The sequence below is a fragment of the Macaca nemestrina genome, chromosome 17, assembly GCF_043159975.1.
Source record: "Macaca nemestrina isolate mMacNem1 chromosome 17, mMacNem.hap1, whole genome shotgun sequence".
NCBI classification, from domain to species: Eukaryota; Metazoa; Chordata; class Mammalia; order Primates; family Cercopithecidae; genus Macaca; species Macaca nemestrina.
In genome coordinates this window covers 64,551,629-64,575,642 of record NC_092141.1, presented here as the reverse complement: position 1 = coordinate 64,575,642, position 24,014 = coordinate 64,551,629, and the positions used below count along the sequence as shown (strand labels likewise).

At 38.3% G+C, this 24,014-nt stretch overlaps 3 protein-coding genes across 3 annotated transcripts; all 3 read left to right on the top strand.

Annotated features, from left to right (window-relative positions):
• The first annotated feature begins 2,067 nt into the window (after window positions 1-2,067).
• Window positions 2,068-2,785, top strand: LOC105472189 (keratin-associated protein 3-3). The gene has a single exon (XM_011725210.2). The coding sequence runs from the start codon at window positions 2,125-2,127 to the stop codon at window positions 2,419-2,421; it is 297 nt and encodes a 98-aa protein (XP_011723512.1). The 5' UTR covers window positions 2,068-2,124; the 3' UTR covers window positions 2,422-2,785.
• A 5,037-nt stretch (window positions 2,786-7,822) lies between these two features.
• On the top strand, window positions 7,823-8,557 carry LOC105472188 (keratin-associated protein 3-3). The gene has a single exon (XM_011725209.2). The coding sequence runs from the start codon at window positions 7,890-7,892 to the stop codon at window positions 8,184-8,186; it is 297 nt and encodes a 98-aa protein (XP_011723511.1). The 5' UTR covers window positions 7,823-7,889; the 3' UTR covers window positions 8,187-8,557.
• A 9,028-nt stretch (window positions 8,558-17,585) lies between these two features.
• LOC105472186 (keratin 40) lies at window positions 17,586-23,606 on the top strand. The gene is made up of 7 exons (XM_011725208.2): window positions 17,586-18,032; window positions 18,732-18,814; window positions 19,423-19,579; window positions 20,738-20,899; window positions 20,979-21,104; window positions 22,566-22,786; window positions 23,293-23,606. Exons 1-7 carry the CDS (start codon window positions 17,586-17,588, stop codon window positions 23,390-23,392), a joined length of 1,296 nt encoding a protein of 431 aa, XP_011723510.2. The 3' UTR covers window positions 23,393-23,606.
• Window positions 23,607-24,014: the final 408 nt, after the last annotated feature.

Here is a 24,014-nt window from a genome sequence, read left to right as displayed (position 1 = left end):
CATCAAAGAGGCAGACACTGGCTAGAGATTAGGCAGTCTTGGGAAGACACACACACACACACACACACACACACACACACACACACACACACAAAAAGACCCAAACTGCACCAAGCTGGGGGCTGATCTCATCTCATAGAGGTCGGTTTGCTCTCCCCCTCTTAGAGTGTAATACTGTGCTTAATACACTTTTGCTGCTTTGTTTTGCTGTGTGTGTCTCGTCCAATTCTTTGTTTGGGACACCAAAAGCCCATGGCACCATCTGGTAACAGTATGATGTTCAACACCCTTGGCATTTGTTGTAAATTCCTGCTAATAAAAATGATTTGAAAGTTGTTTTCTGTTTTTTTGTTTTTAACTTTTAAGTTCAGGGGTACACGTGCAGGTTTGTTACATAGGTAAACTTGTGTCATGGGGGTTTGTTGTACAGATTATTTCATCACCCAGGTATTAAGCCTAGTGCCCATGAGTTATTTTTCCTGATCCTGTCCCTCCTCCCACCTTCCACTCTCTGATAGCTTCCAGCGTCTGTTATTCCCTTCTATGTGTCCATGTGTTCTCATCATTTAGCTACCACTTATAAGTGAGAACACGCAGTATTTGGTTTTCTGTTTCTGCATTAGTTTACTAATGATAATAGCCTCCAGCTCCATCCGTGTTTCTTCAAAGGATGGGATCTCCTTATTTTTTATGGCTGCATAGTATTCATTGGCATACATGTGTCACTTATTTTTGTTGTTAAAAAGAATAAAAGATAAACTGGTTGTTTTAACATATAACATATAAGGCTTACCTATGAATGACATTTGATATTTTCCACTGATTTTAGTCAGCTTTCTTCTCTTTTAAATAGATCTTACTGGTTTTTGGTAATGTGACCTCAGAAACAACCTACCAAGAATCTTTGCTTTCTGTTTATTCAACAAATTGCCACACAATGAGTATGTAACTTAAATTATACAATATTATCTGAAAGGATTTGTGCTGATCATGGACAGGTGTAGGAAGATGTTGGAATCTAGACTATTACACTTTTGAGATTATCTGGTTCAATTTCTGGCTGACTGAAGTAAAAGATGTTGTTTACGGCATACCTCAGAGGAATTTCAATCTAGTTCAAGATCCAAGATACGAAAACAAATAAACAAGCAAAGTAGGGAGTAGGTCAGTGAAAAAGTGATTTTTATGAATGCCATAGTTCTAAATTGCATTGGGTCAGATTTCCTGCCAAAATCCACTGTTGTTCTGTGACTCTTAAGGTTTCTCCTTTTAATTCCTATTTCATCTTATTTGATGAAAATGAATCAAGGCTGAGGTGGTTTTCTTTTAAGGGTACATTCAACAAAGAATTGTCACTGTGTGGATCCTTCCTTCCTTCCAATGAATTTATACTTTGATTCACCACAAGATTGGCATAACTTTGGGACTCTTTTAGAAAAAAAACAATCCATAGAATAATACAACTTTGAGAAATTCACTACGAATTTATTAAAAATAATAAGAAGGAATTTCATCCTGTACCACTCTGCCTCTTTGCTTGCTCAATAGAACCTGAATTATAATATCACTAAATAATGACAACGTATCTGAGATGCCTGTAGTCACATGAAACATTCATCTGTAAATAGCCATATTCTTGTTGACTTTATTGAGTTGAAAATAGTCCAATTCATCATTTGAGTTACTCATTCTGAAATTAGTCATTAGAAATCACATTATGTGATCCACAGTATTTTAAATTAAGAGGGAAAACAAGAAGAGTTTGGCCTCCAAAATTACAGCTGAATTGTCACTTGGATTGATTACCCATAAAAGTCATGTAAGGTTTGGCATGCCAGAACCCTGTGAAGACAAAATGTGATGATCTTGTGACAAAAATGACAAGTCAATGACTCAAAAATATGATTAACTTAACAAGAGCGGGAACTCTTAATGGACATGTAAATGCCAAACAGATTAGAGAATCTCAGTGAAAAAGGGTGCCATAAACAAAACAGGAAGCCTTCCAGCTGGACCAATGCCCACTTGGGAGGGTATATAAGAGCCCTAACAAGAGAGGAGACATTTGTACCTCACCAACCTCATCTGTCTAAGAAACTGAAAGCTAACTAGACACCGATTGCCATGGATTGCTGTGCCTCTCGCAGCTGCAGTGTCCCCACCGGGCCCGCCACCACCATCTGCACCTTCGACAAATCCTGCCGCTGTGGAGTCTGCCTGCCCAGCACCTGCCCACACACGGTTTGGTTACTGGAGCCCACCTGCTGTGACAACTGTCCCCCACCCTGCTACATTCCTCAGCCCTGCGTGCCTACCTGCTTCCTGCTCAATTCCTGCCAGCCAACCCCAGGCCTGGAGACCCTCAACCTCACCACCTTCACTCAGCCCTGCTGTGAGCCCTGCCTCCCAAGAAGCTGCTGATGGATGGCTACTTTGCTCAGTGCCCGACAACGAGGAATCCAGAAGCTGTCTCGTCAGTAGTCACTTGCCTCAGTAGTTTACCAGATGTTAAGGCAGATCAGATGGCCCAGATAGGAAGAATTTACCTTTGGTTTTAATGGGGGGAAAAAAGAAAAGTATTTTTCATGGTTATTTAGCTGAATAACCATTTGGTTCCTGTGGGCAGGTGAATGTGTTTTATTAGCAAACTACTGTTTCAATCTGTAAGACCTCAGATTACATGTTCTTGATCATACTGCTTCCTGGCTCTTGTTTCTTGTATTGGGTATTTCCATAGAAGAAAATTTCTTGGTGGTTTTTCCAATAAACTATACTTCTCTGGCAAGATGTGTCCTTTGTTTATGTTAGTTTTGGGTATATTTCTTCCATTTTTAAAAGGTAAAAAAAGATGATTATTTTAATTTTTTAAAAAAGAATCTATTGGCAGAATGACTAACATTCTGGATACTACTAAAATGGCTTGCTAACTTTTAACAGGTTCTCTTTTATATTTGCCTTCTCTTCTCTCTTCCTCCTCAGACAAATGTAATTTTGGTGTGAACCAACATTTATTTGTCTACTCTTCACTAGTAAATCATTCATTTAGTCCTTGAAACAGCACTAATGGACAAGAATAAATGAAGTTTTAAGAGTTATTCAACATTCTCAAAGTCATAAAGTTACTTACTTAGAAAATCAGAATTCAGCCTCTTGTATGTCTGACTCTAAAGCCCAATTTTTCCTACCACAATACTACCTTCAATACTAATGAAGCCGGAAGCTTAATGAGCACAGTTATGAAATAAACCCAAAATACGCAAGAGAAATAAAACATGTAAGATTCTTTAACAAAATCCACATTGTATTATAATAGAAAAAGAGTACATTGGTTCATAGATTAAAATTGGCAAGTATTCAATTCTAAAATCTGGGTATTTTGGAGGTGTCCCTATTTCAACTTCATCTTCTCTTAGAGAGAACTCAAAGTGGTCAACTCTAGTCACAAGGCACCAGGAATATACCTCTATTTGCCACCGTACTCTGCACAGATGTTCTACCACAGTAATCAATAGAATGCTAATACTTTTCAGGTGTCTCAGGTTAAGAGCTAAAACTCTGATTAAATATGCTTTAATTCATTACTGAATTTTATCAGCCTACTTAATTTTATCTCACAAAGATTTTTCTTTTCCAAGCCTAGAGAGAACAAGTACATATATGTATATATACTATATATATAATACATCCAATACATTTATGTAACACATATAAATATATGTGTGCATGCATATCTATACACAATACATATATAAAGACACAAGTCAAAATCTGAAAATGCCTTGAAATAAAACCACAAGAATACATGCAAGGAAAAGAGTAGGACAAGGAAGGGGAGAAGAAAATGCTTTTAAGCATGCTTGTTTTAAAATGTCCTCAATGTACCTGTTAGTCCCTTCAGAAAGAAATTTCTCAGGGGATTCCATAGGCTTTTTACAGCTCAACCTTAAATGAACAGAACTTAGCAGCCATGGAGTCTATGGGACACAACAGAGGATACTGTCAACAAGAGATTCAGTCCATTCACTCATTCATTTGTCCATATCTCCTGAGTGCTTATCCTGTGTCAGGCATCACATTAACGCCAGGAGTAGAAAGATAAAAGAAATGCTATTGCCTCAAGTCTCTAGTGCCCTCAAGTCTCTCCCAAATCTGATGAAGGAGAAAGACAAGTTATAATCACAATAATTGCAATGCTGAGGGATTCTGCTGTGACTGGGAGGTGAACAGCATGGCATGCAAGCATACAGAAAGAATAACTAAAACCCAGATTTGGTGATTCAGTGTCAGAGGTGAGAAATAGTTATGGAAAGCCTCTGAGTTACCCAGCCTAAGCTTTAAAAGATGAATAGGCAGCAGGAGAGGTAGGAAACAGTTGTTCCAGACAGAACAACAGCTTAATAAATCATGGAGGCAGCAAAGAGGTTGGGGTTTTTAAGCCACAGGAGGTAGTTGGGAATGACCGGATGAACAATGCATTGAAGAGGGTGAGGCAGAGAAGACAGAAATACAAAGACCCAGACACAAGGGACTCCCCAAAGCAAAGGGGTTTGGACTGAAACTTTGAAGCAATGAAAGATTTCAAGCAAGAGACCAATATAATCATGTTTTGCTTCTAACTGTCTCTTTTCATTATTAATCTTGGATTTACGTCTTCACTGTCCTGGATCCCTCCATTGACTGTAGAAAGATACAATTAAAACTGGACTTCTTGGATGTGTGCTTGTGCGTGTGCGTGTATGTGTGTGTCTAGATTTTTAGCACTCCGAAAATCTACCATCTCATCAAGAATCACCATGCTTTTCCTACAATTGCTTAAAGAAAAAAGATACCCTTTGTTTTTAAAAATAAAACGCTTAGTATCTCTGACACATAGTTTAAACTTCCATTTCTAACCACATAAAAGGTAGCTCTATCCCAATAGGTCCTATATTTAGTTTTTAACACACTGGCTCCCAAACCATCTAAATCATCTTACCTCTCTATGAATCACTATCATCATTTATAAACAAAGGAGAGTAATTCCCAGGTCTCTTAGACCACTGCAGAGAAAATACATTTTAATAAAGTGCTGCACATCTTGTTAATAAAAGAGAAGAGCTTATTATAATAAACTTGTTGCATTACAACTGTTTGTAATCTGTAACCTTGTCTTATTTATGATTAGAGAAACACAATGTTCTGCATAAACAGTAACAGTTTCTCTAAGCTTTTACGGTGAACTTAAAGTAATATTGTATCCCAGGTAAGAAGCTGATAGCTTTCTGCCATGAAATTCTAACCCTGAGGGTCTGCAAGCCATGTTTGCTTTGTAATGTTTCCCTCAAAATAATTTTTTTTCTTTTATTTATTGTCTTTTGCCCTTAGAATCCAATCTTTTTCCTTCCTATTATAATGTATAATAGCAGCAACTTATAATAATATGTTATGTGTATGAAAAATTCTTCCCCCAAACTATAAACTTCATGAGGGCAAGGATGGTGCCTATTTTGTTTATTGCTATATATCCAACATTTATTACAGTGACTAGCACATAGTAACTGCTCAGTAAATATCTGTTGAATTATTTTTTAAATAATAAGTGAAATAATAATCAGTCCTAAGTAAAAGGATGCATACTTTGGCAGGTATTCATACAAAAATAAATCTGGTGAAAGTCCAGGAACCAGCAGATATCATGAATTCTGTCTTTCAAGCAGAGCCATAGAGAGATTTTCAAATTTTTAAGTTTGTTAATTTATATGCCAAGCACTTTCTCTAATAGTAGATGTGATTATTTATTTATTTATTTGTATAAACTTCTAATATAAATGTTTGCTCTTTCCTGTAAGGTTGCTCTCTTGCTTACCTTCATCTCTTTTTCTTTTCTTCTTTTGACTGTTTCTTTTATCTTTACCTTGCCTTGAATTTGATCTGTAATTTGCTTTAATCATGATAATAATTTATTTTTGCATAGCACTATATGGTTGTCCATGAGCTTTCACCCTTTTTATCACATGTGAACCTCACAGTAATCTCCTGAGTGGAGGAATATGTATGTTATTACCCTAATTTTGCAGAGAAAAAAGATGAAGCTCCTAAAAGTGAATTACTTACCATAACAAGGAAGGTAACCAGCAGCACCGGGAACAGTCAAGAGCTCTTCTGACTCCTAATGTGGTCCTCTTAAATACACATCCCCATTCCCAAAACATACAGACATGCACCCCACCATGTACCACTCTACAGGTGTGCCTAAAGGAGGAGGTGGGAGGAATGTGAGAAGAACCATGGCTTGCAGGATGCATGAGACCAAGCTGAGCGGAAATGGTTTGAGGTTTCTAAATGATATTGGCCACAAGCCCACCTTGTGCTCCCTCTTAAACACTGAACTATGCCTGCAGTCTAAACAGCGTACTGATACTAGAATCCAGGTCTTTCCTACCACAGCTACATTTGATTTCAGGAAAAAATGCAATACTTTGTAAAAAAAAAAAAAAGGGAAAGAAAAAAAGAGAGAATGAAATCAAGTGTTAACAGATTAATTTAGCTCAGGCTCATACGTTTCCTTTGGTGATAATTTTACTTGAATTTTAGTTTTGTATTCTTATTATTTTATTTAGTCTATATAGACAGAAGCTAAAAATTCAATTTGCCTACAATTAGCAGTGAAGGAAAGAAAGCAAACCAGCTCTCAATAGAAGACAGATGGCCAATATGCATATGAAAGAATATTTCAACCTAGCTGGTTATAAAAGAAATACAAACACAATAATCATAAAATTGTGTTTTTCACCCAAGAAACTGGAACACACCTTTAAAATAAAGTATCTGTCAACGGTATAGGAAATGGGAATTCTTAATCAAACACACCTGGTAGAAATAGGTAATTTGAAAAAAAAAAAAACAGGTAAATAGAACCATTCTGAAGAGCAGTATGGCAATGATATGAAAGGCCTTAAAACTACTAGAAATTAACATTTGCCCCTATAATTCTACCAAATAATTAATTCTGTTTCTGAAATAATCAAAAATATGCACAAAGATTTATATACAGAGGTGCTCTATTGCCACAACTATTGTAGAGAAAAGTTGAAAATAACCTCAATGCACAGTAATATACATTTTTAAAGTAACATAGAAGTGCAATTATATAATAAATACTAAAATATTAAAAGTAACACTATCAAATATCTTTTAAAATATAATTATATACAGATACATAGATATACACAAAGGCAAGTTTCAGAACCTATGCACAATGTGATTCCTCCAGTAATGTAATGTAATACTAAACAAATGTATACAAAATATTTGTAGTAAAAAACTACAATAATAAGTGTTTTATAAAGTTTTTCCATATTTCTCAACAGCATATTTCTCCATATTAATGTAATTTTGATCTTCAAATCCTCAAAGCTAAAAGAAAGTAAAATTAAGTTCAACTCTTTAAAACAAGGATACTTTATCAGACAAATTGGTATAGATAAAGTGACAGATTAAAAATAAAGCAGCACTGGAGAGCAGGCCCACATATTGTACAGACTCACTGTCATGCAGTATTCCCCAGCAGGGCTGGTGTTGAAAATATAATAACAGAAGGCTTTGGTGATACCTCATAAAGCTTGTGTTCCAGTGACAAATAGCAAGGGTAATCAGTTCAGATTTAGCAATGAACTCAAATAAAAGTTAATTAGGAAAATGGGGACTCTTTACAGTGTCTAAATGTCAAACAAATTAAAGAATAATGGGTACACTAACATAAACAAGAACCAGGAAAGAAGCCTCTTGGCTGGACCAACTCCCAGTGGAGAGGATATATAAGAGCCCCAGAGAAAGGAGAGATATTCACACCTCAGAAGACTTGTCCTTCTTTTCAATCAAACCCATAAATACCACAGACACTGATTGCCATGGATTGCTGTGCCTCTCGCAGCTGCAGTGTCCCCACCGGGCCCGCCACCACCATCTGCACCTTCGACAAATCCTGCCGCTGCGGAGTCTGCCTGCCCAGCACCTGCCCACACACGGTTTGGTTACTGGAGCCCACCTGCTGTGACAACTGTCCCCCACCCTGCTACATTCCTCAGCCCTGCGTGCCCACCTGCTTCCTGCTCAATTCCTGCCAGCCAACTCCAGGCCTGGAGACCCTCAACCTCACCACCTTCACTCAGCCCTGCTGTGAGCCCTGCCTCCCAAGAAGCTGCTGATGGATGGCTACTTTGCTCAGTGCCTGAGGTTGAAAGAGTCAGCATAGAAGCTTTAGCGTTCACGTATCTCAGTACCTACAACTAATGTGCTCTGTTTTAGAAATTGGAACAAGGATGTTGCTATCACAATCACCCCTTGCAAATAAAAAGAGACCAAGAAACTTTCAATGACCATTCAGCTATAACCAACTGCAGTCTGAATTGGTGGATGCCTACAGCTTCCCGAAGCTGTTCGATTCCTTCATATTAAAGTGTCTCTTTCTGTGGGTGCTTTGGGAATTCTGTTTCCAGTCTTGGGTGCTATCTTTCTGGAAATTAAGGAAGTTCTTCATGATTATCCTAATAAACTTTACATCTCTGGCATAGCACAAATGTCTACAATTACTTCTGTTTATTTCTGTTCATTCATTAAATGTGTTTCTTAACTCTGAACATTGGCATTTTAAGAAAAACTGGGAACCTTAGTGAAACTAAAAATGGTGGCAGTATGGACAAAAATTTAATTTTGCTGTTCTTGCTGTTTTAAGAAAATTAAACGTCCTTGCATATAAGATGGTCTAGTACATCGGCATATTTGAAAGTAGACTTTTCCTGACTTGTCCTCCAAAAAAAAAATGGTTTCAGACAGGTTGAGAAATATTGAACATTACCCAAACACCAAATATGACAAAATACATAAACTAATCCATATGACATGAGCTATTTATGAAAAAATTATAATAATGTCATTATTTATTCAACTAAGATTTATTAAATGCCCATGGTGTGTCGGGTGTTTTATTATCCTTGCTGAAAATAAGCTAACCATCTGGCAGGTGAAACAAATACAAACACAACATCCATTTGTTTCTTCCTACAGTTAATAATTATTTGTCAAATGTCAATTGCTGTGTTACAATAAAAAAAATGATGTGTTCTACCAGGAGTATTAGTAAAGTGCTGTGGGATCATAAAATTGAGAACAATGAAGACTGTTGTCATGGGGGTAAAATGGGAAAGACATGGTCAAAGAGGAATTGACTGCAACCTAGAAGGAGAGAAGGAGGAGAGAATTCAAGATGGAAATACTCTGTTCTTCTTGCTCTAGACATGTCACATTTGCAACACGAGTAGCTGTATCTAAATGGAGTTTGGAAAGCTATTCTGGAGAGGAAGAAGATATATGTAGGTAAGTGAAGAAGACTGTGTAAAAGTTCTCAAGTACTTACAGAAGGTGCAGTTGCATATACGCTGGCTGAAATTCCATCAGGCACAGCAAAGAGTGGCTGCTGGGTGGTTAGAAGCTGAATGGAGATACCAGAGGTCATTCACTATTAACAGACTTTGAGGTTCCAGCCTACCAGAGTAGAAAAAAGGATTGAAAAACAATTGAAGAAGCTAAGAAGCCTGTGGGAAAGTATCAAGTGGTGAAACAAGGATGAAATTGGAGTCTCAGAATTGACAGGAGTTAAAGAATAGGAAATAAAAATTTGGGAGGGAATGAAAGCAAAAATTTTCAAAATTTGATGACATATTTTATTAACCCACATATTCAAGAATCTCAACAAACTCTTAGCAGGATAATTGCAATACACACACACACACACACACACACACCACCTACACATATCATAGTCAAACTGCTGAATAACAGTTAAGAAAAAAAAAACAAATCAAATAGAAGGCAGCAAAGAAAAAATGAATGTCTGACTTCTCTTTAGATAAAATGAGTGTCAGAGGAAAATCAAACCTCATTTATAAGGTCCTAAAGGAAAAAAACTGTGAACACTACAGTCTGCAAAAACAACCTTCAATATTAAAGAAAAAATAAAAACACTTCTAGGTGAATAAAGCTGACTTCTTTTTTAAGTGCCTGAAAATCTATACTATAAGAAACACTAAGGAAGTCCTTGTGGTTTAAGAGTAATTTTACCTCAACGACAAAAAACAAACAAACCAGTTCAGAAAAGGACAGAGAACTTGAATAGACATTTCTTCAAAAAAGATATACAAATAGCCAATAAGCACAGGCAAAGCTACTCAGCATCACATCACTAATCATTAGCAAAGTGCAAATCAAAACTACAATGAGACATCACCTCCCACCCATTAGGATGGCTACCATAAAATAAATAAAATACAAAAAACAAAACGGCCAGGTGTGGTGGCTCATGCCTATAATCCCAGCACTTTGGGAGGCCAAGGCACGCAGATCACTTGAGGTCAGGAGTTTGAGATCAGCCCGGCCAACATGGGGAAATCCCATCTCTACTAAAAATACAAAAATTAGCCAGGCATGGTGGTGGGCTCCTGTAATCCCAGCTACTTCGGAGGCTGAAGAAAGAGAATCACTTGAACCTGGGAGGCAGAGGTTGCACTGAGCCAAGATGGTGCCACTGCACTCCAGCCTGGGTGACAGAGCAAGACTCGGTCAAAAAAAAAAAAAAACACAAAAAAAATATATATACCTATATATATTATATATATATAGAGAGAGAGAGAGAGAGAGAAACTGGAACCCTCAAGCATTGCTGGTAGGAAGGTAAAATCGTACAGTGACTATGAAAAACAATATAGCAGTTCCTCAAAAAATTAAATGTAGAATTGCCTTATGATCCTGCACTTCCACTTCTGGGTATATGCCCAAAAGAATTGAAAGCAGGGGCTCTAAAAGACATTTGTATACTTGTGTTCATAGCAGCAATAATCGCAATAGCTAAAATATGAAAACCAACAAGCATTCATTGATAGATGGATGGATAATCAAAATGTGGTACATCCATACAATGGAATATTATTCAGCCCTAAAAGGGAAGGACTTTCTGACACATGCCACATGAATTAACCTTGAAGACATTGTGCTAAGTGAAGTAAGCCAGTCACAAAAAGATACTATTCACTTATATGCTTTCACTTATATGAGGTAGTTAAATGTAGTAAAAAAATCAGAGATGAAAAGTAGAACAGTTCTTGCCAGGACACAAGGGTGGGGTTAATGGACAGTTGTTTAAAGGAAACAGAGTTTCAGTTTTAAAAGGTGAAGAGAGTTATGGAGAAGGATGGTGGTGATGCCCACACAACATTTGAATGTACTTAATACCACTGGGTTGTACACTTTAAAACAGTTAAGATAGTAAATTTTATGTTACTTGTATTTTGCCACAATAAAAAACATTTTAAGAGTAATGATACAAAATGAAGTCTCAGACCTTCAGGAAGGAAAAAAAATCACTGAAAATGGTAAATACATGGATAAAATATGAGACTTTCTCTTTTTTGTTTTCTCAATATTCTAAAAGACAATTATTTAAAGCAAAAGCAATGGCATCGTGGGGTTTCTACATGCAAAAGTAAGCAAATTGACAATAATAGCACAAAGAACAGAAAGGAGCAAAAAGAACTCTACTGTGGTAAGGTTCTCATATTTTACATAAAGTGCTACATTATTAATTCCAAGTGGACTGTAATAATGTAAAGATGCATATCATAATCCTGGGAGAACTATCCCACCCTTTAGAAAAGCCATTAAAAGATATATACTTATAAAGCTAGCATAGAAAATAAAGTAGAATGTTTGATTGGCCCAAAATTAGATGAGAAACAAAGGGGAAAGGAAGCAAAAAGACATGGAAATAAAAAACAGATAGCAAGATGGTAGATTTTAAACCAACCGTATCAATAATTACATTAATTATAAAGTAAGCACTCCAAAAAAAGTCAGAGGATGTCAGATTGGATTTAAAAAGAAAACCCAACACTATGCTGTTTAAAAGAGATTTGCTTTAAATATAAAAGCACAAGAAAATTTAATGCTATAGCCTGAAAAAAAGATATACCATGCAAATAGTAATGATAAGAAAGAAGTTTGGTCATTTAAATATTAGATAATTTTTAAGGTGATATTTCATAATGAAAAAGGGAAAATTCATCAGGTGGTCCCATAATCCATAAAAATATGACCCAATAACAGAGCTTCAAAATAAATAAGGCAAAAAAATCCCAGAAGTCAAGAGAGAAACAGATAAATCCAAAATCACATTTCATGATTTTAATATCCCCTGTCAGTATCTGAGAGAACAGACAAGAAAATTACCAAGGATAAAGAAGATTTGAATAATAGTATCAAGCAATTTTACCCAGTTACATTCACAGAATGTTACCCCTTACAATTACAGAATATACATTCTTTTCAAATGCACAAGGAACTCTCACCAAAGTAGACTATATTCTGGGCCATTAAATTTGTCTCCATAAATTCCAAAATCTAAGAAAATATGTTATCTGACCACAACAGAATTAAATGAGAAATCAATAAGATATTTAGAAAAATCACCAAATACTTGAAAATCAAACAACACAGTTCTAATAACCTATGGATCAAATAATAAATACCAATACAGCTTAAGAAATATTATGAGCTGAATGATAATGGAAACACAAGATTTTAAAAATTAATAAGATACATACAGCATTGGATTAGTAGAAAATATATAGCAAATGATTATATTAGAAAATAAGATTTACATCTTTATCACCTTCATTTATATCTTCTTTAATCACTTAAGTTTTCATTTCAACTAAATAGAAAAAGAACAATTAAAATTCAAAGTAAGTAGAAAGAAAGAAATAATAAACATAATATCAGAAGTCAATGAAATAGAAAGCAATGAGGAAATTAATGAAGCTAAAATATGATTCTTTGAAAGGATTCATGAAGTACTTCTATTTAGTTATTTTTTAGTTGGCAAATAATAATTGTGTATATGTATGTTTGTGGGATGCAATGTGGTGTTTTGATTTATGCATTGTGGAAACAGTAAATCAAGCCAATTAACATATCCATCACCTAACACCTTATCATTGTTTTATGGTGAGAACATAAAAAAATCTACTCTTTCAGCAACTTTGAAATATACAATACATTAGTATTAATCTGATGAACATCAAGCCAGATTGATGGGGGAAGCATGAAATAAAACACAAATTACCAACATCTGGAATTAAATAGTGAGAATATATAGACACTACAGATACTAAAATTCATGATAAGGATTATTACGAACCACTTTATTTCAGTATTTTTGCAACTTAGGTGAAGTGAACAAACTCCTTGAAAAATGCAACTTTCACACAAAATGAAATAGAACAACTGAATAGCTTTGTGGGGTTTCTATATGTAGAGGTAAGCAATTTGATATTTTTTAATATTTGATGTAGAGGTAAGCAAATATATATATATTTGTGTGTGTGGGCATGTGTGTATGTGTATGTGTGTTTGAAACGGAGTCTCACTCTCATCCAAGCTAGAGTGCAATGGTGTGATCTCGACTCACTGCAACCTCCACCTACCAGGTTTCACCAATTTTCATGCCTCAGCCTCCCGAAAAGCTAGGACTACACGTGTTTGCCACTATGCCCAGCTATTTTTTGTATTTTTAGTGGAGACAAGGCTTCAGCATATTAGCCAGGCTGGTCTCGAACTCTGCCCTTAAGTGATATCTGCCTGCCTGGCCCCCCAAAATGCTGGGATTACAGGCTTGAGCCACCATGCCCAGACTTTTTTTTCCTAGTTAAAAACAAAACACAACTTTTTCACATGGGAGACTCCTGGAAGAGATGGCCTCACTGGACTCCATCAAACATTTAAGGAAGAAATAACACTAATCTAATAGAATCTCATGAAATAAAGAGGAAACATTTCTCAATTTAATTTATAAACAGTATTACTCCATTCTCACACTGTTATAAAGAAATATCTGAGACTGGATAATTTATAAAGGAAGGAGGTGTAATTGAGTCCCAGTTCCACATGGCTAGGGAGGCCTCAGGAAACTTACAATAATGGTGCAAGGGGAAGCAGGCACTTCTTACATGGGGGCCAGTGAGAGACAGCGGGTGAAGGAGGAACTGTCACACACTTACAAAACCATTAGATTTCCTGAGAACTCACTCACTATCACAAGAACAGCATAGAGGAAACTGCCCCTATGATCCAATCACCTCCCACCAGGTCCCTCACCTAACACATGGGGATTTGGGGATTACAATTCAAGATGAAGTTTGGGTGGGACACAAAGCCAAGCCATATCGTGAACCCAGTATACAACTTGATACCAAAACCTAGCTAGGTCATTAGAAGAAAGGAAAATTACGGGCAATATTTCTCATCAACATAGATGGGGGAAAAATCCATTTGCTAATCCTGTCAACTAATTGAATAAAGCAATTTATGTAAAAGATAATGTAGAGTGACCAAGTCATTCAAGATGATTGATCGTACTGTAGGGTCCCCCAGATCAGCCCCCACTTCCTTCTTTGCCTTGGGAAACAGAGTGCCTTGATCATCCCGTGGCCCAGCCAGCTGTGTGTTCCCCTTGCAGCTTGAACCCGAGCCGGGCCTTGAACATTCCCAGGCACTGTTAAAGTTACTTAGGTTGTTGCCCAAAACAGTGAAAATCAACCTTGTTACTGCGTGTATATACTAGCCTTGGCCCTGAGCCAAATTTCTTAAAGCCGCATGTAAACTCTTATAACCTGATGCACAAATGTTAAAAGCCACAAGACAACTGCTATAGCAGAAATGCATGCGAAGTGCTCTGGGAGGAGCCCCACCTCCACACGAGGCAGCTGAATGATGTTTCAGCTAAGTCTTGACATGTGAGTTCATCCAGGAAAGGAATGGCAGAAGAGCATTTGACCAAGAAAACAGTACCTACAAAGCTTGAAGGATGGCTGGAGCTTAGGGTTTGTGAAAGAGAACATCATGAAGTGAGCCCAGAAAGGTAAATGGGCACTAGGTTAGAGAAGGTCATATTTGCCAAGGTAGAAAGCTTGCACTCCATAAGTGGAGGGCGACGAAAAGCAGGTGTGTATTTTAGGGAAATGATTCTGGCAGCCTAGGTGGATGTTGTAAGTATTATACAAAATAAATAATACAGAGTATTATACAAAATAAACTACAGTGTTTTTGTTTGTTTTTGTTGTTGTTTTCTGTTTTTTTGTTTTTTTTTTTTTATCATGGCCTTTCATGACATCTATTTCTTTTTCTGTATTCCCAATGTTCCTTTCTTCTGATGATGGTGCACCACAGAAATTGTCACGGGTGATTAGCGACTATCTGGGGCTGGTGGCATGGGGGTAAAAAGAATTTATCAACATAGTTGTAGGTAAAGAAAGGCAGATTTATTAGAGAAAGTATGAAAATACGTTGCAAGGAAGCAATGGGCAGCACAGCAGAGAAGGGGCTGTCTGCAAGGAGAAAAAGGTGTGCTGGAGATTTTACAGCATGGTGCTTGTGCTGTGTGCTGAAGAGGGTTTGTGCAGTACTGATAACACAAAGGTTGCAGTGAGCTAAGTTGCATTTTTCTATCAGCTGAAAGTCTGGTGATAGATGGGTGCAGAAATATTGTGCAGGAGGGCTATGTGTCCTGGACCATGATGAAGAAGATGAATCTTATAGCGTATCTGCTTTCTTTTTTTTTTTTTTTTTTTTTTTTTTTTTTTTTTTTTTTGCTTTCCTCTGATCCTGCCAGCCTGACTTCTCTTCCCTAAGGAGGACTCCACAGAAATGAATTCTGGGTGATTTCCATATTCTACGATGGAGACTATAGCTATAGATCATTATTATACAACACTACCTAATTAATCAAGAACAAAACAAATAGTCCTACCCTGCAGGACACTAACTAGTAACCAATACTTTACAATTAGAAATTAGTTCCAGACAAAAGGAAATATTTCTTATTTTACCTGCAGTTACATGACTGCACTTTAGCTAACTGGAACCTGTGATGGACAACCAAAACATGGGTTTTCTTCAAAGATACTTTTCTTTTGACTCATTAGGTTACTGTGAAAAGATAATTTTCTTTCAGAGATTTGTAATTTTTCAGAAGTGTTTTTGAATCCTTGAACTCATATTCGTTGCAGAGCAGCGTCAATATACCATGAGACACTCTAAGAACTTTTTGCATAAGTGTTGATGTGTAAAGAGAATCACTAAATTCAAACCTAACTCTGCCCAGGGAGTAATAAATCCTCAGAGACTATTTTAACTCACTTACATATGTTCTTCTGGTTTGGTTTCTATTATCAGCTACCTAGGAAGTAGCCCTCAGGATTAGGGGAAAAAATAAGTTTATTCTGGATCAAAAAATTTTTAACTTTTTCAGATTACTGTGTTTTCTTTTCCTATAATGTTCTCAAAAATTCTACAGGCAATTTTCTCTATGCACCTTTGAAAATGAAATAAACATAACGACTAAAACCAAGCAAAGTGAAACAGATTATGCTTCATAATGGAGCTGAAATCCAAGACAGAATCCAAAAAAGTTACACATCTCAAGTTCCTATCTGTCAGATTTGGCACCAGAGATTTCATCCAGTGGAATAACTGATTTGGAACCTAAATAAAATTTTATTTCCCAAGTTCCAGCATTTTTAATTTTCATGAAATTCAGGCCTTCGTAAATAAATAAACAGGAGAAAACAGGCTCTACATCTCAGAAGAAAAGACTTCTGTGGGTTCCTTGTCCCTACTCTGAAGTATAATCATTGAGGAATTCCCAAGGGACTAAAAGGTTATAACTTACAATTTATATTTCACTCTCATTAGAAATACAGGTAAAATAGTACAACTTATCTAACAACAAGAAATGAGAAATGGGGAAAAGGCAAGTTTCAGAAAATCAAAGATCATAATTCCAGATCTAATCAATTTACATTTTAGCCTGCAGAAAAACAAGTTATTCCTATCAGTTATGTAAAGTGACTTTTCCATTTGTACAAAGGTAGACATGTTTGTATACACACACACAAACATACACGCACACATTAAGCCCAATATATAGCTCACTCCTCCAGTCTTGTCAGCACATACTCTGAGAACACAAAAAGCATTGAAAGATTGCTAATCACACTGACCATTTTTATGGTGGTGGCACAAACAAATAAATGTCATTTTATGAGCTGTAATACTAATTTTAAAAGGGGACCCAAGCAATCAATGCACAGAATCAAAATCTGTGGACATATTATTTTCCTGATTTGTAATGAGTTGTATCTATAATTATTGATTGGCCAAATTTTCTCTTTCTTTTCTTATTCTGTCAAAAGGACAATGTTTCCTATGACAATTTTCTGAAATAAGTGTTTTGTCTGGCACATGGAAATGGTGTAGGTCCTGCTTCGGTAACCTAAAGTTATCCCTCTTTTATGAGGCATAAAACTCTTCCTCAGTAAATAAACAACTCTAATGAGATGTTTGTATGAAAACTGGCACCATCAGTGATAAAGAAAACATCCGGTGCAGTCTGTAAACACCCATTTTGGGGTGTTATAAAACTCTCAGGAGGCAAGGAGAGTTTTGGAGTCAAGGCAACTGAAGTTTTGCAGACAGCCTCTGTCTTTGCTTCTGGAAGGATGACTTCTGACTGCTCCTCGACGCACTGCTCTCCTGAATCCTGTACCACGGCCTCCGGTTGTGCACCTGCCTCAAGCTGTTCCATAGAAACAGCTTGTCTCCCCGGTGCTTGTGCTACATCCCGATGTCAGACTCCAAGCTTCCTATCCAGGTCTCGCGGGCTGACCGGTTGCCTCCTGCCATGCTACTTTACTGGGAATTGTAACAGTCCCTGCTTGGTGGGGAACTGTGCCTGGTGTGAGGATGGAGTGTTCACTAGCAATGAAAAGGAGACGATGCAGTTCCTGAATGACAGACTTGCCAACTATCTGGAGAAGGTGCGCAGCCTGGAGGAGACCAACGCAGAGCTGGAATCCAGGATCCAAGAACAATGTGAACAGGATATCCCAATGGTGTGCCCGGATTATCAGTGTTACTTCAACACCATTGAAGATCTCCAACAAAAGGTGTGTGTCCTGTTGCCCTAGTGCTCCACCTTCCGGATCTATGACTTGCTTTATCTTTCTACCAGAAGGGACGGTTTTACAGAAGGCAACCAAGGGAAAGGGGAATTCCAGGAGTTAATGGTACATAGGGGAGACCACTGGACTGAAAGTCAGAAAACCTCAGCACCAGCGCCAGAACTACCCCTGATAACTGAGTGACTATAATAAAGTAACTCGCCCTTAGGCTTTTCCTTCATCATCTATAGAATGCAGAAAAACTGTATTACATCCAAAATCGCTTTTGTATTTGACACTGAACATTTATATTATCTGAACACAAATCGTCAAATGCCATCTTTTTAACCACCTAGTAATCATTTGCTTGTCTCCTTGATGAATTTCTATTATTATGGGAGAGGATAGAGTCATAATACAAACTACTGATGGAGAAAACATTAATGGTGTTCAACTGCCTAGGGATGTTGCAAAGTGTCTTATGTTATTAAAAAACTAAACCTTTTTATTTCTCTATTTTGCTTCTAAATTGGCACTGCTTTTTTCTTCATGAAGCGACAAGGTCAATAAGAAAAGCAGGCTGAGGGTGATTTTATACTTTCTTATAAAGACTTTCAAAAGATAACTAATGGCATAGCTGTTGGATAGAAGTTTATTTAGGTTTCTCTCAAAGAATCATTTGTCACATAATGGCTTGCTTCCCAGATCTTATGCACGAAAGCAGAGAATTCTAGACTTGCTGTACAGCTTGACAACTGCAAACTGGCCACTGATGACTTTAAGTCAAAGTAAGTTTAATTTAATTTAATTTAATTTAATTTAATTTAATTTACTTATTTTGAGGAGTTTCACTCTTGTCGCCCAGGCTAGAGTGCAATGGCGCTATCTCGGCTCACTGCAACCTCTGCTTCCTGGGTTCAAGCGATTCTCCTGCCTCAGCCTCCTGAGTAGCCGGGATTACAGGCAGGCGTGCGCCGCCACCCACACCCAGCTAATTTTCGTATTTTCAGTAGAGATGGGGTTTCACCATGTGGACCAGGCTGGTCTTGAACTCCTGACCTCAGGTGATCCACCTGCCTCGGCCTCCCAAAGTGCTGGGATTACAGGCATGAGCCACCACACCCCACCTTAATTTTAATTTGAAAATAATTTATGGCTCTCTCTCTCTCTCTCTCTTAATCTCTCTCTCTCTCACACACACACACACACACAAATATTCTCTATATAATATTTTAAAGTCAAGAATGTTTTAAAAGCTTGAATTTATCATTACTTAGGAATTAAGAGAAATTATGCATGTGGCTTCCTGAAGTCCATGTGTCGATCCTCCACGTATCCCCACACTTTGCACAGCGTTCAGCAAAGTAAGCATTGGATTTCTCTTTTGCCGTGAAAGGTACGAGAGTGAACTGTCCTTTCGCCAGCTATTAGAGGCAGACATCAGTGGCCTGCATGGGATCCTGGATGAGCTGACCCTGTGCAAATCTGATCTGGAGGCCCATGTGGAGTCTCTGAAGGAAGATCTCCTTTGCCTTAAGAAAAACCATGAAGAGGTAAGGAAAGCGGCAACGCCACTGAAGGACTCCGAGAGTAACGTACTTAACACTGACAGATGATCTGTTGATGTTTGTAAATCAAATTTGGGCGGATGTTGCTTAAGCTGGAATAAAACTACTCCAGGCAGGGCCAAGCGCGGTGGCTCATGCCTGTAATCCGAGCACTTTGGGAGGCCGAGGCAGGTAGATCACAAGGTCAGGAGTTCGAGACCAGCCTGGCCAATATGATGAAACCCCATCTCTACTAAAAATACAAAAATTAGCTGGGCATGGTGGCGGGTACCTGTAGTCTCAGCTACTCGGGAGGCTGAGGCAGGAGAATAGCTTGAACCCAGGAGGCGGAGGTTGCAGTGAGCCGAGATCTCACCACTGCACTCCAACCTGGGCAACAGAGCAAGACTCCATCTCAAAAAACAAACAAACAAAAAAGCGGAAAAACTACTCGAGGCATTATTACTATTCAACCTGATCATTCCAGCGTGTCTCTGAATTAACATGTGAAATAGCCCCTAGACAGTGCCAGACAAAGGAACCAAACTCTTCTCCTGCCCTTGCCTTTGTGGAGGAGGTGAGTAACTTCACAAATGGCTTTCTTTGGAGGCTTTATGCCACCCCTAGCTCCAATCCACAGGGTATGAAAATCAGTCTGAGAAACAGACTATGAAGTCCGTTTCAAAAAAGGGATAAGGACTCATGCACTATCTGGACCAGTGTTTTTAAATATTCCGCATTTATAAACTTTTAAAAGTCATAAAATATAAAGTGATTAATACAGTGATAAAGCTAGAAAATGAAAAGCTGAATGATGTAACAAAGTACGTTTGCTCTTTGAATATTTGTTGATGACAATCATAGCTAACATTTATTGACACCTTACTATGTGTCATAATTAACTTTTATAAGTTAATTATGTGTAGATTAACTCTTCTAGATCTCACAATAACCTTCTGGAAAAATGTCCGATTATTATGTCCATTTTACAGACGAAGAAATTGAGGCCCTTCTAAGTGGTGAAAAGAGATTCAGCCCAGACAACCTGAATCAAAATCCCACACTTTTACCTACTACTCCACAAAACAGAAGTAGAATGCCATTGGATGTCAAATGGATTTTTCCCCATCATTCTGTGACATCTTTATGCCATCCCACTTTCAGGAAGTCAACTTGCTTCGTGGACAGCTTGGCGACCGCCTCAGTGTGGAGCTGGACACTGCCCCCACCCTTGACCTCAACAGGGTCCTGGATGAGATGCGCTGTCAGTATGAAACGGTGCTTGCCAACAATCGCAGAGAAGCCGAAGAATGGTTCGCTGTTCAGGTCAGCACCCAGATCGAAAAAATGGCAAGGTTACAGACTTTCGCCTTTTGTGAATTCTCTAATGGTGCCTGTGTTTCAGACAGAAGAGCTGAATCAGCAGCAACTGTCCAGTGCGGAGCAGCTGCAGGGCTGCCAGACGGAGATCTTGGAACTGAAACGCACAGCCAATGCTCTGGAAATTGAGCTCCAAGCACAGCAAAGCCTGGTGCGTGAGGCAAAGGCAGTGTCCGTTATGTCACTGATAAGTCAGGCTCTGAGATGTTAAGCCCTCTTCCATATCCAGGGATCACATTTCCTTGCCTTTCCCAAGTACTGCCGTTTACCCAGTATTAATAGAAGCAGAAGTGACAGGTCCACAGCTTGTGTTGTCCCTCTAAGATGCCTTACCTTCACTCCTGGGCTTGAGTCTGATGCTGCAGCAGCCTCCAGAGACAGGGAGGGAGAAGCAGAGCGAGAGAAACCTCCAGGCCATGGTCACTTAAGCATTCCAGCAGGTTTTAATTCTCATTTGATTCAGGCCAGTTTTCCAGGCTCATTGTTATATCTAAAACAAAGAATCATTTTCAAACATTTCATCCTACAGTTTCCCTACAGGATCTACACTTCAACCTGATCCTTCACTGTACCCCACCCCACTCAAGCAACAAGAACACCATGCGTCCAAGATGACATGAACCAGTTCTGGTCAAGCACCACTGTGTGCATGTCATTAGGTCCTGCGGAGAATACCTAGGAGAACAATAGCTGAGCATTCATCCAGTGAGAGGCACTATGCTCATTTAAGCCTCACAGTAACTTCACGGGATAGATACCTTTATCCCATGACACAGATAAGGAAAACTGAGACTCAGATTAAGTAACCTGCAAAGGATGCGATTCTAAGAGGCAAACTTGGAAGCCGAGTTCAGCCAGTTGAATCCCAGAGCCTCTTCTCTCTCTCTTTTTAAATTTATTTTTATTGATATACAATATTTGTAAATATTTATGGAGTAGATGTGCTATTTTGTAACATGCATAGAATGTGTAACGATCAAGTCAGGATATTTACAGCATCCATCACCTCAAGTATTTATCATTTCTACGTGTTGGGAGCATTTCAAGCCCACTCTTCTAGCTATTTTGAAATGCACAGTGTATTGTTGTTAACTGTAGTCACCCTTCTCTGCTGTCCAACATGAAAACGTATTCCTTCTGTCTAGCTGTATGTTTGCACCCATTAACCAACCTCTCTTCATCCCCTTACCACACACATGCCCTTCCCAGCCTCTGGTATCCAGAGCCTCTTCTCCTAACAGCACTATACTACCCCTCCCTGCCAAGAGCCCAAACTCAATCTTTCCTCTCATATGCTGTTGATAGTCCTTAAGCTTCACAAATAAGTCATGTATTGCTGTAGTCATAGTGGTGGTAGTGATAGCTGACATGTAAAACAGTGGCAGTACGGCTGGCACTGTTCTAAATGCTTTACACATATTAACTCTTAATCTTCACAACCCTCTAATGAGACAAATACTTTGCATATAGAGAATAAAACTGAGACTCACAGAAGCTAAATAATTTGCCAGTGGTCACATAGCTAGAAAAGGGTAAGCAAGGATTTGAAAGTAGGCACTCTGGCCCAAGAGACTGCACTTCATGGTCCTTTGGACAATGTTTCCTCCTGCAGACAGAATCTCTGGAATGCACCGTGGCAGAAACCGAGGCCCAGTACAGCTCCCAGCTGGCCCAGATTCAGTGCCTGATCGATAACGTGGAGAACCAGCTGGCCGAGATCCGCTGCGACCTGGAGCGACAGAACCAGGAGTACCAGGTGCTCCTGGACGTGAAGGCCCGGCTGGAGGGCGAGATCAACACGTATCGGGGCCTGCTGGACAGTGAGGACAGCAGGCAAGTTCCACAGTTACTCATGATATCCCCCAGAGTCACAAAGAGGCTGATGTAAAAGAATCCTGTTTCCCCAAGGTCTGGACAAGTTCAAACCTCCCCAATGTGCTCAGGGATCTTCTTAAAAGAGGGCTGAACAGTGGCTGAGGTTAAGCACATGACACTAGAGATATTTTAAAAATATTATAAAGGCAGATTAATTATTAGTGTAACATTTCATACTGGCATCTCCCTTTGTTCCTGTTTTCCACTAAAGGAAAATCAGGAATAGGCCTGAGATAACATTTGCAAAATCAAGAAAAAATATAAAATTCTATTCAACTGCCACTGCTACAGTGAACATGAAGTGGCAATTCTGGGTGCAGAGAAGAAACAGGCTTCAGTCAATGCTATTGTGCAGAGTTTTTTTCAGAACATAATTTGTGGACAAACTTTGACATGGTTTGTCTGAGTTTCCATTTTATCAAGATTCCCTTGCTAAGCTTGGTTTAATATCAATTTTTCCCCAGGCTTTCCTGTAACCCATGTTCGACCACATGCACCTCGAGCAACACTTGTAAGCCATGCTCAGCCTATGTCATCTGCACGGTTGAAAACTGCTGTTTGTGAATGTTAAGGACAGCAGGTAGAGGAATCAAAGCCAGCAGCATCCTAGAAAGGAGATGGGGCTTCAACCAGGGGCATCCAAACAGGAATCACAAATCCAGGGGACGCTCATATCCTGGAATTGCCCTCCAGGTATCCTCAGTCTTTCTGCTTTACTATTTCCTCTCCTTCCGGCTTATTTGTGGTATGCTGGGAGCCCATAAAGCGTTCTTGCTCATCTCCAAATAAAACATGTTTTACTCCTTTCACATGGTAAATATAGCTCTATGGCTGATTAGTGTTGATAGAATATTCATTTTATGGCAAGAGAATCATCTAAACCCATAACCATAGTTTCAACATACAAAAACCCAGGTTGAAAATATTTTTTAACTCCTCAAATACAAACACATTAATGAACCCATGCAAAATGTCATATATCTTAGAAAACAGTTGTGTGTATCTTTCTGAGAAAAAAATTAGGATCAATCCACATTGATCTGTTATTGGACATTTAGGTTATAAATAAAATGTATTTTTTGATTATAAAAGTACTAGATTCTCTTTTCTGTAATTTGGCTCATTAAAAGGGAAAAGGTCACTTATGATTTCATCTTGCAAACAGCCATAGTCAATATTTTGGGGT

Excerpts from the sequence above, each read along its gene's own strand:
- LOC105472189 (XM_011725210.2), top strand. The coding sequence starts at position 2,125 with ATGGATTGCTGTGCCTCTCGCAGCTGCAGTGTCCCCACCGGGCCCGCC.
- LOC105472188 (XM_011725209.2), top strand. The coding sequence starts at position 7,890 with ATGGATTGCTGTGCCTCTCGCAGCTGCAGTGTCCCCACCGGGCCCGCC.
- LOC105472186 (XM_011725208.2), top strand. The coding sequence starts at position 17,586 with ATGACTTCTGACTGCTCCTCGACGCACTGCTCTCCTGAATCCTGTACC. Across the intron at positions 19,580-20,737 it reads TTAAGAAAAACCATGAAGAG|GAAGTCAACTTGCTTCGTGG; the intron begins GTAAGGAAAGCG and ends TCCCACTTTCAG. Across the intron at positions 21,105-22,565 it reads TCCAAGCACAGCAAAGCCTG|ACAGAATCTCTGGAATGCAC; the intron begins GTGCGTGAGGCA and ends TTCCTCCTGCAG.